This window comes from Lachancea lanzarotensis, scaffold LALA0S02 (genome assembly GCF_000938715.1).
Source record: "Lachancea lanzarotensis genome assembly LALA0, scaffold LALA0S02, whole genome shotgun sequence".
Lineage (NCBI taxonomy): Eukaryota > Fungi > Ascomycota > Saccharomycetes > Saccharomycetales > Saccharomycetaceae > Lachancea > Lachancea lanzarotensis.
This window is the reverse complement of record NW_019212880.1, coordinates 675,001-690,622: the sequence shown is the minus strand read 5'-3', so window position 1 is coordinate 690,622 and position 15,622 is coordinate 675,001. Positions and strand designations below refer to the sequence as shown.

Genomic DNA, 15,622 nt, shown 5'->3' with positions numbered 1-15,622 from the left:
CCCCCCCAAACCGTCTATAGATATTCCGTCTTAATAACGTTCTTATTCTTCTTCTTCTTCTTCTTCATTCTCTTCTCTTGTATTTATTTGTTTGCTCTATATATTTACACGACTCCTGCAGTACGGGTCTTTCCCCCCTTTTCACCGCCTCTTACGCATACCGGCTTCCAAGTCTTTCACGTCCAACCGGGTGTTTCTGATGTAATAGTGTTTGCCTCTGTGTCTGCGACCATCTGCACGTCTGATCAGATCGATTCGTTCGATCAGCGGGGAGAAAATTGGTACACGGACTTCCACAAAGGTCTTGGAATACTGGTTTCTCAGTAAAATCGACGCATCCTGTGTTAGTTCCTTCCTATCAACCGATAGCACGTATCCCATCAAATTATCGTATTTGCACTTTTGCGAGTTGTAAGCCACACGAACCACGTCACCCGCACGCAAACGGTCCTTATTGTGCGATGAAACTAAATCCCGTCTCCAACTTTCGCGGTCTAAACTTTCGTTCATGTCCTTTTCAGAGAGTATCTTCAATAAGTTTGGTTTGCATGGTTCTTCCACGGCAGGATACACGGGAATCGTCTTTCTGGTGGTGCTACTAAGTTGGTAATTTCTGACAAAGCCTCGGGATAGTCCCGGGAGCCTCAGTATAGCTCTCAAAGACATAGATTCGGTTCTTATTGAGCTTTGATTCTTGGTTTGTCGATGAGTGTCGAAATGCTTTATATGGTTAATTTTTCAATATTTCGACTATTGTATAATGATTTCAAAAAATGCTAGAGTTAGAAAAGATCAGAACACTGACACTGCGAAAGGTAGCGAGAGTAGGCTGCAGATGACAATTTGAACCAATGGAGTGTTTAGATGAGATAAAGAGATAGGGTGCAGGCTTTTTGGGGCTTCAAATAGTGGTCGTGACGAATGTTGAAAATTCACATAAAAAAATTACACTTTCTCGGCTTATTTTAGCTGCTTATCGGGGTCATGCAGCGATAAAAAGCTACACTTGAACTCGATATAAGTCTTGTAGGTATGTGTTCAAAAGCTGTGTGTCTTTTCAACGCCTTTGGGTGAGCACAGAAAGTAAACACTAAGGAGAAAAACGATAAATTCAAGAGGCAATTCACTTTTGAAAGCACAAAAGAAGAGGTGCCGCTCGTGCCGCTCATGCCAGCCTCACGCTCGTGATTTCTCTCCATCCATCTTTTTTTATTTTTGATCGGTATACAAATTTATAGAGTTCTTCTTGATCCTTGGGTGTCTAATGTACAAATGCAATAAAATAAAAAGTCTCTCGACTCTCGATCAACACCAGAAACCTAAAACCGGCTTCTACGTTTCCTACCCGTGAATTTGGAGTCTTTGGCCACTGTACGACCACGCTTACGCATGAGTTCCTTTTTGCGCTGGAGATATGTCTTGTTAGACTCTTTAACGTTTTTCTTGTCACGACGCACTTTCACCATTTCTTCCGCACTCATGGTGACACCTTGCAAGTTGACGCGCTCGTCTTCCACAGATGTGCCCGAACTCAATACCAGGTAGAATTTCTTGTTTTTCTTGGATTCTGGATCATCCACGACCAGACCACCACTGAATCCAGCCACCTTGGCAGCCCCTAAGATCTGCTGAGCCTGGTCATCGTTCTTCGGGTAGAACTGTGCCACGAACTTGCCACCTTTTTTCAACGACGCAAACAAGGTGTTGAAAAATCGCATCAAACGTCTTTTGGGGTCATTGTAGGATGTATCTGCATTGCACAACCATTGTATAGCACTGATACTGATGGCTGCATCGAAAGTACCTGCCCTGAACGGCAGGCCTTGTCCCATGTCGTGCAGCATCAAATCACCGTCAAGCTCTCTGGTCAGGCCTGTAGCCAACATAGAGGGAGAAATATCTACACCACACCAAATGTGGCCTTCTTCGGTCAAGATTTCCCCACTCAAGCCAGATCCACATCCAATATCCAGTACAAATGATGTTTCCGATAGGTTTAGAAGTTCCAAAGCTCGCAACGACATTTTAGCTTGAATGTGCTGTACTCTGGTCGATGAGGTGTATTTCTGCGATTCAGAATCATTATAGAATACTTCTGGCGGAGCCAAATCTTCTGGACGAGACATTAGACAATGATTTGAGACACGAAAGTGTTTTTTTTGGACGTTGAAGCTCTCTTTAGTTTAGAGTTTTTCAAGCGATGAGCTACTACTCTTCTGAAATTTTTCAGTTCAATAATGATCTCAGTATGAAAGAATAGTGTCCAGGAAGCACAACGAGCTGTAGCGAAGCGGGAGGTGCTTTTAAGAAGCTTCAAAGACCCTCTTGATTTGAGAAGAAATTTCAAGCATCGAAGCACAATTTTCACGACTCTTTTAGCGTTCAAATTGGGCTTGATTTCATAATAGTACGTAGTGACTTGTTGGTATGTAACAGTAGCACCATTCGGCACTTAAACGACTACTGCAGATTGCATCCATAGCGTAAGAGCTGTTGAAACTGTTAGAGCTATAAAATCGGGTTTTCTCAGCTATAAAGACAAGCTTTGAGACCCGTATATCTCGTTTTAAAATACCGAAATAGACCAGTACAAGAAGTTCTCGAAGCTTGTAAAGGTGTCAGGCTTTCTTCGCGAGAACCAGAATAATCAATGCTTTGTTTCAACGCTCCTGATTTTGGGTATCCAGGATTTCTGGAGTCACGACAGTACTGTACCGAAAGCTACAAAGTCCGAAACAGTAAGAAACCGGTTTCTTAAGCCCTTAAATTATAGAATATTGTTTGAGTAGCATTGGCAGCTGTCGAATCTATTTATTGTAAGTATATTTTGACAGCTAGTTCTACGTTGGTCTTCCAAAACCTATTAAAATATGCTAGAATGGACGTATTGCAACCGTTGAAAAGCCCAGAAAAAGTGCTGATAAAAGCCAGTCTCTTCAGTTTAGGGTTTAAATGAGTTACAAATTTTATGCATTCTTATCTGCGTTTCTATATCTTGATTCCCACTGTCATCAACATCAAGCCTAATATTAGTGAAAAGTTAGGGTCACCTCGTATATATCTCTACCAATGCACAGTTCAGAAAGATACTTCAACTAAACACATAAAGAGGCCATTAGTTCGTCTCGAACTCTTCCTTTAAACTATGGCAAAGGGTAAGGGTGCTTCTAATAAGCTCCCAAAGAAAGAGGTGCGGAGAATCGAGGAAATAAACCGACAAACTGACCATCGAGTTCCCCTTCCTGGAATCGAAACGGGATTTGACGAATACGGAGTCGACGTTAGCGATAAAACACATGCAGAGCTGTCTCAATTCAAGCCATATGCGGCTAGTTTGAGCACTAAGGAAAAGTACAGGTATCACCGCGATACGGGCCAAATGCGTTCGTTCTTCGGCGATGTCAGGTTTGGATACAGGAGTACCATTATGGACGACCTGGTCAATGCTTCGCTCACCGAATCCTCGTTCAAAGGTTCTGGATGGGGCAAAATTAAGACTCAATCCCAAGAAAAGGATGGTTCTGGCTCTGAAGGCAATGAAAAAGCTGCCTCGGTTGTCTTCTTCAATTTCTCTGGATTCTATGTACTGTTTTGGATGATTGTGGCATTTATAGTGTTGAGGGTTGGAGTAGACTACTACTTTTCACACGATGGGGACCTTTCACAATCAGAAATCCTCAAATTCATGACCACAGACCTTCTATCCGTTGCGCTGATCGATTTGGCCATGTACCTGTGCACTTTCTTCGTACTTTTCGTGCATTTAGCAGTCAAACGTGGATGGATCGCATGGAAGCGCACTGGCCGGTATCTCACATACGCTTACGAGATTGGATTTCTTTGGACTTTTCTGTACGTGGCAGAAACCGTGATGCAATTCCATTGGCTATCGAAGATCTTCATATTCCTGCATTCACTTGTTCTGCTCATGAAGATGCACTCTTTTGCCTCGTACAATGGCTACCTATGGGGGATTCTTGAAGAATTGAAATTTTCGAAAAGCACCTTGGCGAAAGCTAAGGACATTAACATTGACGACGATATTAGAATTGTCCTTGAGAAAAGCTGCGAGTTTTGTCAGTTCGAACTTGATTTACAATCCATCTCTGTCAAATTCCCTGCCAACATCAACTTCAAGAATTTCTTTGAGTACAGTATGTTCCCAACCTTAGTTTACCAGGTGGAATATCCAAGGACTGAGAAGATCAGATGGTCGTACGTGTTTGAGAAACTTTGTGCGATTTTTGGAGTCATTCTGGTGATGATGATCATTGCCCAATTCTTCATGCATCCTATAGCGATGCGTGCTATGGCAGTAAGAGATGTGGGAATGCCAATTTTCTGGGATCGTATTTTTGAATGGCTATATTTGTTTTTGAAACTGGTTCCCAGCTTTATCATGATGTACCTCATGGTGTGGTATCTCATCTGGGATGCGATCTTGAACTGTATTGCAGAACTGACACGATTTGGCGATAGGTATTTCTACGGCGATTGGTGGAACTGTGTTTCATGGGACGAATTTAGTCGCCAATGGAATGTTCCAGTTCACAAGTTTCTCTTGAGACATGTCTATCACAGCTCAATTAGTTTTCTGCACTTGAATAAAATGCAAGCTACTTTGATGACTTTTGTGCTGAGCTCGGTAGTGCACGAGCTGGCCATGTACGTGTTGTTCGGAAAGCTGAGATTATATTTATTTTCCCTGCAGATGGCACAGATTCCTCTTGTACAGCTAGGAAACTCCAGATTTTTGAAGTCAAAGAAAATTCTGGGCAATGCGATTTTCTGGCTTGGCATATGCACGGGCCCCAGCATGATGTGCACATTGTATTTGACATTTTAAGAAAAGTTCACGAATTCCGAGTTTAAAGTTTATCTATGGCTAAGTATATGTATACAAATACCTACGTGCTTGTCTATTTACAGGTAAACTTGATCTTACCAAGCCGTTGGTTTTGGGTCGCTATCGATAGATTTCCTCGAAAGGACGCGTATCGCCGAAACAACTGTCCCAGACTTCGTCGACGATCTTTTGCGCATGTTGCTCGTTCTTACAGTTTGGGTTCCCCATCACGCTGAGCGTTGCTCTTCGACGAACACAATCTTGGTGTCCTCTATTGACTTTGAACCCAAGTCCACGTCGAGCAAACTCTTGCATGAAACGGCATTCGCCGCTTAAACTCGATGCACGAATTTCAGAACAAGCATGGTGCTTCAAATCGAGCCAATCTACCATCCATCTGGTGTTGTCGTAATAATGGACCATTTCATGTGCCAGCGTGTCTTCGAGATGCCATTTATCGCGAATCCGGTTTTGACACAATAGAATCCCAAGCTCTGGGTGGAACCCGCCACTCCTCCACTCGGGACACACATCGCAAATGATTTTGGATTCGTCAAACTTCAAAAGCGGTTGATCTGTGGATTTTTGAGCACCACTGTTCAGTCTTGCAATTTGTTGTGCCATGAATGTCACGGTGGGTGAATACTGCAAAATCCAGTCTCGGTATTTGTAGCATTCATTACACTGCTTGCGCTGCAAGACAAATTCGTAATCGTTTTCGTATTGCTTCTTTTCAATGGGTGTTAATCCCAAACCCGTCTTGTATTGGAAAGTTCGTCTCCACCACTCAATTCCATGTATAGAGCCCTCACTTTTTGGCGCATTTGGTTTCTGAAGAGCTTCAATGGGTGGGATCGACTCGTTCATAGTACCGGCAATAGATCCTGAGGCTTTATAGGGTTATCGCCCGTAGTTTCAGAATGCTTATCTTGTTCTGGAAAATTTTGAGATGAGCTAGTTAAACTGCAATGCAATTACAACTCATCGCATCTCATCACTTACCTGTTAAAATAGCAAGATCAGTGCTAAATAAGAGCTTTTGAATAAGCAAAGATGAACGTTTGGATAGCCGCGAGCGATGGGAATCTAGAGAAAGTCGAGTCGTTTTTTTCTGCCGGTTTTGGACCTGAATCTAAGGATCCTAACGGATACACACCAATACACGCAGCAGCAGCATATGGTCACATCGAACTGCTGCGTAAACTGTGCTCAGCACCTTATAGCGGTGATATAAACGTGCGAGACGGTGATGGCGACACTCCATTGCATCATTGTGAGGATTTAACTACAGGTCGAGTAATCGTGGAAGAGCTGAATGCCGACTGGACATTAAAGAACAACGAGGGCAAAACGGCGCTGGAAGTATTGGAAGAAGATGTAGAGTTTCCAGAACTGATCGACTACTTGAGAGAGAAAAGTGGAGTTGTGCAACAGTCCGACGACGGCATTGACAACGAACAAATGGCACAGTTCAAGGACAATTTGCGCTACACTTTGGAAAACGAGCCCGAAAGTAACGATCCGGAAAGTTCAGCTCGTCGCCAAAAAATACAGCAGATTTTGGACGGTGGGAATGCAGAACAGGAGCTGGAGCAGTACATACGCGAGCTGATACGGTCGCAATGGACAGAGACTGAGACAGAGGACTCGGGTGCCAAACGCAGGAGGGGATAGACGAAGATGTTTGAGAGTCGAGGGAAGACCAACGTTGAGAGACGAGCTGAAATGGGGCTGTGAGAAAGGCGGTGGAGTACTGGAGGGTCCCTACCCCACGTGACCAGAGCGAGCAGAGTGGATTTAGTTCTTGTTCTGATCTTTAAACACAAAAAATCGATTATGTTTTGGACTCTACCATTTTGCGCCAACGTACTGGAGGAATGGTCATGAACATCCAGAGAACGCGTCTAGTTTCAAATCTCGTTGTCGCCGTGACATATATCGTTGAGAGTGACTACTACCTAGCCCTGCCAAGGCTAAGACACCTCTCCGTTCCGAACTGTAGTTTACTCACGATATAAAATGGCTTCTCACGAGCAATGAACCGTGGCCAAGCTTCTGACAATTGGTTCACAAACTCAGCGTTGTCTACGCGTAATTGTATAAGATAACACAGTATGTTAGATATACCATGCTCTTTAACATGATTGTGGAAGCCATTCCGTTACCGAATGATCGGTTAGGGACTGGGTGGTCAGATAGCTGGCCTGTATTTCTATATATCGTCGTGGCCAGGTAACCGTAACCGGTCTGCAATTCGATATACCGTCGTTGTCTTCCGAGCACGTGACCAGATATGAACAACGCTAAAACAAAGAGAGCAGAATCCGATATGCATCTTGAAGCGCTGTAAACCGTAACCGATGTGGATTTAAGTATTTGTGTGTAGATGCCTTCGATAAACTGACAACTTCAGATGTGAAAAATGATCGATGGAACCGGGTTTCTCGATTGTAAAACTTGTTTTCAAAAATCCCAAAAATCACAGTGAATAGCAACAGAACCGCTCACGTAGTTGGAAACAATCATATCGATTCAGATAAGCTTAGGATTACCGCAAAAGCGCGACTCGAGAGTGGAGTTGTGAAGTCACGTGATACAATGACATCAGCCATCAACATTTAACATTTTGGATATTATAAGGGACATACGGGGAATTATGGCTAAGATTTAAGTGTCTTCAAAGAATATCCGTATCATCATATTACGCCAGCAACGTTGCATATGAAAGGTATACTTCTAACTTGGCTTAGAGGTATCACAAGGCCTTCGAATAATGAAAAGACAATCCGTATAAAGTTATGAAGCACGGGATTCAAAAACAGTAATTCAATCATCATATCAACCTTTTTCGTCTAATCTGAACCCATTGACCACACCTTCCAATCAAGAACGCAGTCGATCAATCCCCTCCAGCTCTTGGTATTACCTCCTGATGTCTGTTCTGACTCCTCTCGTGAAAGTGGCCGATGCTCTCAATCAGCTCAATGCCAAATTCACAGCATTGACTTTCCAAGAACAAAAAGCGTTGACAATTACTGAAAGAATTCGGTTCTACAATTGGACATTTGAATTCTGGGCTCTAGGCGTTTTGGCCCTCATCTACGTTTTCCACGTTATTGGTACGAGAATCAACAAGAATCGTGCTGTCAATTTGTTCAAAGGTTTTAGACAGTGCTTCGAAGAGTTGGCATTTGCCAAAATCGGGTTCACGACCAAATCTGGCCAAAATCAACCATTTGTGGCCGAAAATAACAACACTTGGTTTACCGGTTTTGCAACAGGCCGCTCCAGCGTGGAAAGCGTCACAGTGCGTGCCCGCTTGCTCGCACGTTTTAATCCGCTCTCGATACTTATGGAAAAGTCGTTAGGTCTGTTTTTGCCTGCTCTATTTGAAGCCGATACCGAGGAATTCGTTGAGGTTACAATTAAGGCAAATGGTGTGTATGTGACAAGTACTACCGCAGATCTTCCTAAAGCACCAAGTGACCCAGCATCTGTTCTATCCAAGTTCAAGTTTGTTGCATCTATTGTCAACAAATCCGACATGTCTAAGGCTCGCGAAAACAACTACTATCTGTCACTCACACACACTTCAGAAAGTGAAAAATTGCCAATCCAGTACGTGTACATGTCCGAAAACAACCAGCTGAACTCTTTCTTCGACCACTATGGTGGCGCTGCTTTGAAAACGCTGTTGAGCGAAAGCGCACATTTCCTGTCGTTTTTGGCCTTCACCGATCTTCCAGAGGCGAAGCCAATTACTGAGAGATCCTGGGAGCGCAACCAGCAGCCAAGATGTGTTCTGAGATTCAAAGTGGTTACCAGTGACGCTGACATTGCTCGTTTGACCAAGCTGGTCACTACTGCCGTGGGTATCGTCGACGCTGCCACGCAGGATTACGTTCAAAACCCAAACAAAGCATTTATCACCAACGATATGTTGAAGAGATCTGCCAACTTGCGTTCTCAAGAACTTGCCAAAGTTGTGAAGGTTATGAAACAGGCGGAAAGAGACCTCTTGCAAGAGAAAAAACAGGAGCAGGAAAGAGAGAAAAGACGCGAATCTAGAAACAAGCTCAGCGGGGAAGAACAGGACAAGCAAGAACAAAAAATGCGCGAAAAGAGAGAAAGACGCCAGCGCAACAAACAGAAGACCCGTATGTGAATATCAATGACAAAGAATTGTCTATCGAACATTTTTGAGCTTAAAATTTCCCGTCCCTTTGGCCGGATATCGACCATAAATCTGTAATTACTTTAAGTTACAACACTTTATTTACAAGAAGCTGAAGGCTCGCACGCCACTGAAAGGAGTGCAGTTTCATATTGTATTCAGTAGCCGTACGCTTGATGAGAAGCTATTATGATCGCTACATTTCCTCTACCGTCAATAAATCTCCCCACTCTTATATTTCCAGACCTGGAATTTTGACGTCTTTCAAAGTGATACCACTATTGAACAGCTTGGGTTGTTTTTTCTCTTCCGCTGTTCCCCTTTCATTGAATTTCTTCTCTTCTGGTGCTTGTTCACTGATGACGATATTTTCTTGATCCTTTTTGGCCGGTTCTCTGACCCTAAGAGCTGCCAATTGAACAGCTTCAGCTTGCAGCTGCTGATCTATATCCTTGTCAGCTAAGACGTAGCGGGCCCCATTATTTGAATGTAGATAATTTCTCATTAGTGATGGGCTAACTGATGTGACTTGGCCCTTGTAAAGTTGGAATTTTGGGAAATCTTTGAGTAGCTGTACCTTTACTTTATTGGTACGCTTCGATAGCGCAGAATAGGACCTCGACGCACCAAGCTTGAACATGATTGAATCGATCCCCTTTGAGATCTTCTCACTACTTGAAGTTGGCGATTTGAATATTTTCGTTCGGAAATCTTGAAACTTTTTCAATATAATAGTAGTTCACTGTCGAAGCTCAGTGTAGGCCACAGATAAACCAAGAGGAATAGCAATGGGGTAAAGAGAATGAACGACAATTTAAAATGCTATTGGTGCTAGACCATCATTTTTAGAATGTATCAGAGGTGACGGAATTCTCGGAATGTATATGAGTTTTTTTTGACAAATTGAGCCAGCCGTGAATATACAGTCATTGGAGAGCCAAAGAGAGGTGAGAAAAAATACCGAATGATGCTGAAAAACCAAACAAATTGGTCCTGTGCAGGACTCAAGGGCTCCCTGACCTGGATTGAAATGAGAATCGATCTTCATGAAAGTTAAAGTAGCACGTGACACATGACAGATGTCAAGCGGGTTTAAAGTGATGTAGTATTTATTCAATTGAAGTATGTAAAAACACCACACAGCTACAGATTGCAATGGATTCAAAATCCTAGGTTTATGCTGTCTTTCAGATTCAGAATTTCTAGTTATAAGCCTATAGATAATCTGTGTCGCAGCTCGCCTCAAAGTAATCTTGAAAATGCCAATCGATTTGGATTTATCAAAAACTGATTTTTTCTCTCACTCAACATCTTAAAACGCTTAAAGCAAGTAACTATTTGACACTCTACCACTAGCCTGCTATTTCTTGATCCAAGTCGTTGGGTATACTGAACATTGATTATATTTAAAGTATTTAGAAATATCGTACAGAGCGATATACCGGCCATCTCGCTAATTATCCAAATATGTTGATGGTAACGATTCTCAGCTCGAAGACATCCAAACAAACTTGAACAGGAAAGCCCCACCAATAGCTGCTGTACTCCCTAGTTGTCGAAATGTCCAAGAACCGTAGACAAAGCAGTGTTCCCTCTACGCAACAGCAGACCGCTCCGGTACCAATTACGCAACCAACGGACTCGTACATTCCATCATATCTAGCGGCCCAAGTTCCTGAACTGACGTCTTACAAGCAGCTTTTGGAAGCCGAAAAGAAGATCGATCTTTACATCAGCCGCAAAAAAATTGATTTATTTCAGTCGGTGTCACAATGGACCAATCTCAGACAGAATAATGAGGAAAAACAATACCTGCGTATTTTCGTGTCAAATATCGCTGAAAGCCAACCTTGGCAAGACCATGAGGGTGGTTTCCCACCTTCGTGGACTCTTCGAGTCGAGGGTCGAATCCTGGATTCGAAAGACGTTGGTGAACCAGATAGACCAAAATTTAGCACATTTCTGCAAGGCATAGCAGTAGATTTCAAGGAAGTTCAAAACGGTCAAGATACTGGCTCAAACGGTCCAAATGAACCAGCAAAAGATACCTTCCAACAACAAGAGCATCAACAATCGCCACAGGATCAGCAAAATCGTGAAGGCAGTTTGCCTTCGATCGTGGAGTGGCACTACGATCCTGCCAACCCAGCAGATTTCGATGGCCTGGATATAAAGCGGGAGGGATCCGAAAACATTGAATGTGCCATCGTTATCCAGCCAAGGGGTACCACAGGTGAATGGATCCAATTTTCACCTCAGCTTGCGTCCATCATCGGTACTTCTCGTGGCACCCTACATGAAGCTGTCTATTCGCTGTACAAATACATTCTGCTGAATGATTTGCTGAGTGATGAAGACCCAAGTGGGGCGACGGCTTCGCAGCCTGCCCAAGGCTCGAACAATAACAACAAAAATAATAACAACAATAACACAAACGGCGAGAGAACATTTGTCAAAATCGATAAATATCTCGCAGGGCTTTTCGCAGAAGAGCGCAGAAGTATGAAACTCGCAGAAATTCCTGCTATTGTTAATAGACATGTTTCCCCGTTACCACCGGTTCGTATCAGCTACACGATTCGCGTCGACAAAGCCTCCACATATGGTGAGACTGTGCTAGACATCGAGGTGCCTGCAAAGGCAGACGATGAGGTGACTCGCCAAGGCATGTCGCTACTGTCGGAGTTGAACCAGCTCAGCACCACATTGGAGCCCCAGATGCAGAGGCTCAACCAGGAACTAAATTTACTTCAATTGCAGCTCAACTCTAGTGCCAACAAGTGTCAGTTTTTCGCGAAACTCGCAGAAAATCCAGTACCCATGCTAGAAGAGTACATCGAATCGTCGTCCAGGGCTTTGAAAGTCTTGAGTGGCGATGACGGCTTCAATGAAGACACCGTGAGACGTGCCAACTTCTACAAAGAAAACGAAAACATGCTGTTCGAAAACCTCGGTGTGCTACTGTCTAATGGTCGTATGTGATTTTTTTTTTCTGTCAAAGCATAAACCGAAAGAATACTCTCACAAGCAGAACCAAAGGTCTCAGGTTCCATCTCCACATGTTGCGTTGTCTCTCAATTGCCCAGGTATCAACCATGTTTTCGAAGTCTGTTTGGCACACAGGCGTTTACGTGTAATCGTACTCGTACTCATGAATCTTTTCGTCAAATGACTAAATTGTAGGATTCATCAAAATTTTTCACCAGTGATCGAGGCCAGCAGCACACTCAAATCCATCAGAAGAAGCTGTTTCGACCGGAACTTATTCTGTTGTGTTCTACCAACTGATTCTGTTGTTTTAGATTCAAACGATAATCTATAATGTCCCAAAGCTATAGATCCACTCGTTCTTCCGCTAAGGAAACTCAATCTTTCGAAAAAACTATTATCCAGGGTCTGGCATCCGACGGAGGATTGTTTATTCCTTCTGAGATTCCCCAGGTTGATGCGGAAACACTTGAGAAATGGTCGAGTCTGAGTTTCCAAGAACTTGCTTTGGAAATCATGAAACTTTACATTTCGAATGAAGAAATTCCCGAAAACGATTTGAAAGAGTTGATCCAAAGATCGTACTCTACTTTCCGTTCGAGCGAGGTCACTCCCTTGGCAAAAGATATTACTGGAAATGGTGAACATCTTCATGTTCTTGAGCTATACCATGGCCCAACTTATGCCTTTAAAGATGTGGCTTTGCAATTCGTGGGTAACCTATTCGAATACTTTCTACAAAGAGCCAATAAGGATTTGCCTCAGGAACAGCGCAAAAAAATCACTGTTGTGGGTGCTACCTCCGGTGACACCGGCAGTGCTGCTATTTACGGTATGAGAGGCAAGAAGGACGTCTCTGTCTTCATTTTGTATCCAACCGGCAGAATCTCACCTATTCAAGAGGAACAAATGACCACTGTTCCCGACAAAAATGTGCAAACTCTTTCCGTGAAAGGCACTTTCGACAATTGCCAGGACATTGTGAAGGCCATTTTTGGTGACGTTGAGTTTAACAAGAAGCACAACGTGGGCGCTGTTAACTCCATCAACTGGGCCAGGATCTTGGCTCAGATGACTTACTACTTTTACGCCTATTTCCAGGCTATCAAGGGTGCTCAGAGCAAAGTAAAATTTGTTGTTCCAAGTGGTAACTTTGGTGATATCTTGGCTGGCTACTACGCCAGAAAGATGGGTTTGCCAGTTGAAAGATTAGTCATTGCCACCAACTCCAATGACATTTTGGATAGATTCATGAAGACTGGTGTTTACGAGAGATCCGACGATGTTGCAGCTACACTGTCACCTGCTATGGACATTCTTGTCTCCTCTAACTTCGAAAGACTATTGTGGTACTTGGCTCGCGATGTGATGGCTTCTGGCGATGACCAAAAAGCTGGAGAAATTCTAAACCAGTGGTTTGTGCAATTGAAGACGGAAGGTAAGTTCGTTGTTGACCAAGCTGTAATTAAGGCAGCTTTGGTTGACTTCGACTCCGAAAGAGTATCGGACCCTGAAACGAAAGAAACAATAAAGGAAATCTATCAATCGTCTCAAAATCCAAAGAACTATATTTTGGATCCTCACACAGCGGTCGGTGTTTGCGCTACCAAGAGACAGATTTCCAAGGACAACGACAGCAATATTCAATACATTTCTTTGTCTACTGCTCACCCAGCCAAGTTTGCCGAGGCTGTGAATGACGCTCTGTCCGAATTTGAGGGTTATTCTTTCGAAAAGGATGTTCTTCCTGATGAGTTAAAGAAGTTGTCAACTTTGGAGAAAAAATTGAAATTTGTCGAGAAGGCTGATATCGAGCTTGTTAAGCGTACTATCGAGGAGGAGTTGGTTAAAATGGGGTTGTTCTAGAATTGCGAACTAGAATCGCTGATTCATGTAAATGTGTAAACGAATAATACTAAAACCGAGTAATTACTGAAATTTATGGTTTTGCAGTAGATGCGATCTGAATTTTGCCATCTTTACCAACGTTGACCTCATATCCAGCGGAGCTTAAGACATCATCATTAACTGGACTCTTTGATTCCAGTTGGGCGACAATCTTTTGGTTCTCTGCATTGTCTTGAAGTAGCATCTTTATACACATAATACTTCGCTCTTTAATGAATGGATCATTATCGTCGATAACGCAATTGCTGAGTACGGCTTCTAAACCTTGAAGTTCACGCATTTTATCCTGAACTTCTCTATTATTGTATGCAAGAAAGCAAAGTATCTCGACGATCAATAGTTTGCATTCCGGGAAGTTTGTAGCTTTGATTTTTCCGGTGGCAGAATCGAAGCGTGAAGCTATCACAGCGCTGTCCGATATCTGTACTCCATTGCTATTAGAGACCTTTAAAGACGTGGAGTTTTGACTCGTGAGCCTTAGTATGTTTAGCCTCAAAAGCTTGGCTTGGAATAGATGTAAAAGCTCGACTAACACCTCTAATCCTCGATAAAAATCCATAAACTTTCGCACATGCTCGTATTGGGCCAAAGTCGTCAACATGTCTAGTATAATTATGAGTTTATCATGGAGGAGTGTTGCACGCTCTTGATTTTCATGATTGTTCTTAAAGTATTCCTTCACGTCAGAGGCCACTTTTTCCAATAGCGGGAAACACCATGCCATAATTCCTGTCAATTGAAAGTTATCCCAGGTTTGAGAGCTGGTAATTATTAGACGAAGAAGCTTCATGAAGTCTAAGAATTTTTCCTCATCGGATTCCTCTACAAGGGCCAAGTATGGTGCAAAGGATTCGTGTGAACATATTGTCCTGAATACGGATATTACCAATCCACCCAGCACTGAAAGCTCTTTTTCTGCAATTTGATCTCCGCTTATCACTTGAGGAATCTCGGTATGTCCTTGGCATACCGTTTGAAGCATAAAATCGTAGAGAATCGTTGAGGCCTGCTGGGTTTTCAAAAAGTAGTAAACAAAGTCGCTGTTACCAACCAAATTTCGAAGTAGCATTGTGTGCGGAAGAACGAGGTCATCTCTATCAACTTGTTCGATCGAGTAGCATAAAAATTGCGCTATGTCTTTCATGCAAGTCTTGTCAAAGATGACAGACTTCGTGGTCACATTACAGGAAAACTCAGCGACAACCTTGAACAAACTCACCTCCATATCATCATACTGGGAACTTCTAGATAGCAAATTGAAATCTTTCACAAAATGGTCTAGTAGCATGGCTTCTTGGGGAATCTCGTTATTCGATGCACTCAGGTTTCTTGCCAAGATTACCAATCCCCGGAAAGTTCGCAGATACCAGAAGCGCAGTTCTTGGTTCCCCCCAAAATCGTTGTCATATTCTTTCAGCCTAGCACATTCAACAATCATATGCCAAACTTCTTTGTTTTGAGCCAAAAACTCACGATACTTCGAATCATGCGATGACTTTAGCACTATCGAGCTTAATGACGGTATAACAGCTTCAAAGGGTTCTTTTTGAACAGCTGAGCTACACAACAGTGATGAAACGTTTCTTAGCGTGTGAATTTCATCGACGGACATAACAAATGGAGTTCAAACTACCCTTTTAACGGGTGGATCTTCGTTATGAGCAGAGCTCATCGCTAGATTATTTTCCAGACTGAAATTTCATATA

The 15,622-nt window shown here is 42.9% G+C and overlaps 10 protein-coding genes across 10 annotated transcripts; 5 read left to right on the top strand and 5 right to left on the bottom strand.

Moving 5' to 3' along the window:
- Positions 1 to 141: 141 nt before the first annotated feature.
- Positions 142 to 666, bottom strand: IMG1 (LALA0S02e07624g1_1; the record flags this gene model as incomplete). The annotated part of the gene is made up of 1 exon (XM_022773896.1): positions 142 to 666. One exon carries the CDS (start codon positions 664 to 666, stop codon positions 142 to 144), a length of 525 nt encoding a protein of 174 aa, XP_022627376.1.
- A 653-nt stretch (positions 667 to 1,319) lies between these two features.
- BUD23 (LALA0S02e07602g1_1) lies at positions 1,320 to 2,126 on the bottom strand (the record flags this gene model as incomplete). The annotated part of the gene is made up of 1 exon (XM_022773895.1): positions 1,320 to 2,126. One exon carries the CDS (start codon positions 2,124 to 2,126, stop codon positions 1,320 to 1,322), a length of 807 nt encoding a protein of 268 aa, XP_022627375.1.
- Positions 2,127 to 3,145: 1,019 nt separating this feature from the next.
- Positions 3,146 to 4,846, top strand: ARE2 (LALA0S02e07580g1_1; the record flags this gene model as incomplete). Its single annotated transcript, XM_022773894.1, has 1 exon — positions 3,146 to 4,846. One exon carries the CDS (start codon positions 3,146 to 3,148, stop codon positions 4,844 to 4,846), a length of 1,701 nt encoding a protein of 566 aa, XP_022627374.1.
- A 120-nt stretch (positions 4,847 to 4,966) lies between these two features.
- Positions 4,967 to 5,713, bottom strand: ATP23 (LALA0S02e07558g1_1; the record flags this gene model as incomplete). The annotated part of the gene is made up of 1 exon (XM_022773893.1): positions 4,967 to 5,713. The coding sequence occupies one exon, from the start codon at positions 5,711 to 5,713 to the stop codon at positions 4,967 to 4,969; it is 747 nt and encodes a 248-aa protein (XP_022627373.1).
- A 186-nt stretch (positions 5,714 to 5,899) lies between these two features.
- On the top strand, positions 5,900 to 6,520 carry LALA0_S02e07536g (LALA0S02e07536g1_1; the record flags this gene model as incomplete). The annotated part of the gene is made up of 1 exon (XM_022773892.1): positions 5,900 to 6,520. One exon carries the CDS (start codon positions 5,900 to 5,902, stop codon positions 6,518 to 6,520), a length of 621 nt encoding a protein of 206 aa, XP_022627372.1.
- Positions 6,521 to 7,778: 1,258 nt separating this feature from the next.
- LALA0_S02e07514g (LALA0S02e07514g1_1) lies at positions 7,779 to 9,011 on the top strand (the record flags this gene model as incomplete). The annotated part of the gene is made up of 1 exon (XM_022773891.1): positions 7,779 to 9,011. One exon carries the CDS (start codon positions 7,779 to 7,781, stop codon positions 9,009 to 9,011), a length of 1,233 nt encoding a protein of 410 aa, XP_022627371.1.
- A 241-nt stretch (positions 9,012 to 9,252) lies between these two features.
- Positions 9,253 to 9,660, bottom strand: MRPL50 (LALA0S02e07492g1_1; the record flags this gene model as incomplete). The annotated part of the gene is made up of 1 exon (XM_022773890.1): positions 9,253 to 9,660. The coding sequence occupies one exon, from the start codon at positions 9,658 to 9,660 to the stop codon at positions 9,253 to 9,255; it is 408 nt and encodes a 135-aa protein (XP_022627370.1).
- Positions 9,661 to 10,580: 920 nt separating this feature from the next.
- On the top strand, positions 10,581 to 12,002 carry RSC6 (LALA0S02e07470g1_1; the record flags this gene model as incomplete). The annotated part of the gene is made up of 1 exon (XM_022773889.1): positions 10,581 to 12,002. The coding sequence occupies one exon, from the start codon at positions 10,581 to 10,583 to the stop codon at positions 12,000 to 12,002; it is 1,422 nt and encodes a 473-aa protein (XP_022627369.1).
- Positions 12,003 to 12,341: 339 nt separating this feature from the next.
- Positions 12,342 to 13,874, top strand: THR4 (LALA0S02e07448g1_1; the record flags this gene model as incomplete). The annotated part of the gene is made up of 1 exon (XM_022773887.1): positions 12,342 to 13,874. One exon carries the CDS (start codon positions 12,342 to 12,344, stop codon positions 13,872 to 13,874), a length of 1,533 nt encoding a protein of 510 aa, XP_022627368.1.
- A 73-nt stretch (positions 13,875 to 13,947) lies between these two features.
- Positions 13,948 to 15,528, bottom strand: CTR86 (LALA0S02e07426g1_1; the record flags this gene model as incomplete). The annotated part of the gene is made up of 1 exon (XM_022773886.1): positions 13,948 to 15,528. One exon carries the CDS (start codon positions 15,526 to 15,528, stop codon positions 13,948 to 13,950), a length of 1,581 nt encoding a protein of 526 aa, XP_022627367.1.
- Between the last annotated feature and the right edge of the window lie 94 nt (positions 15,529 to 15,622).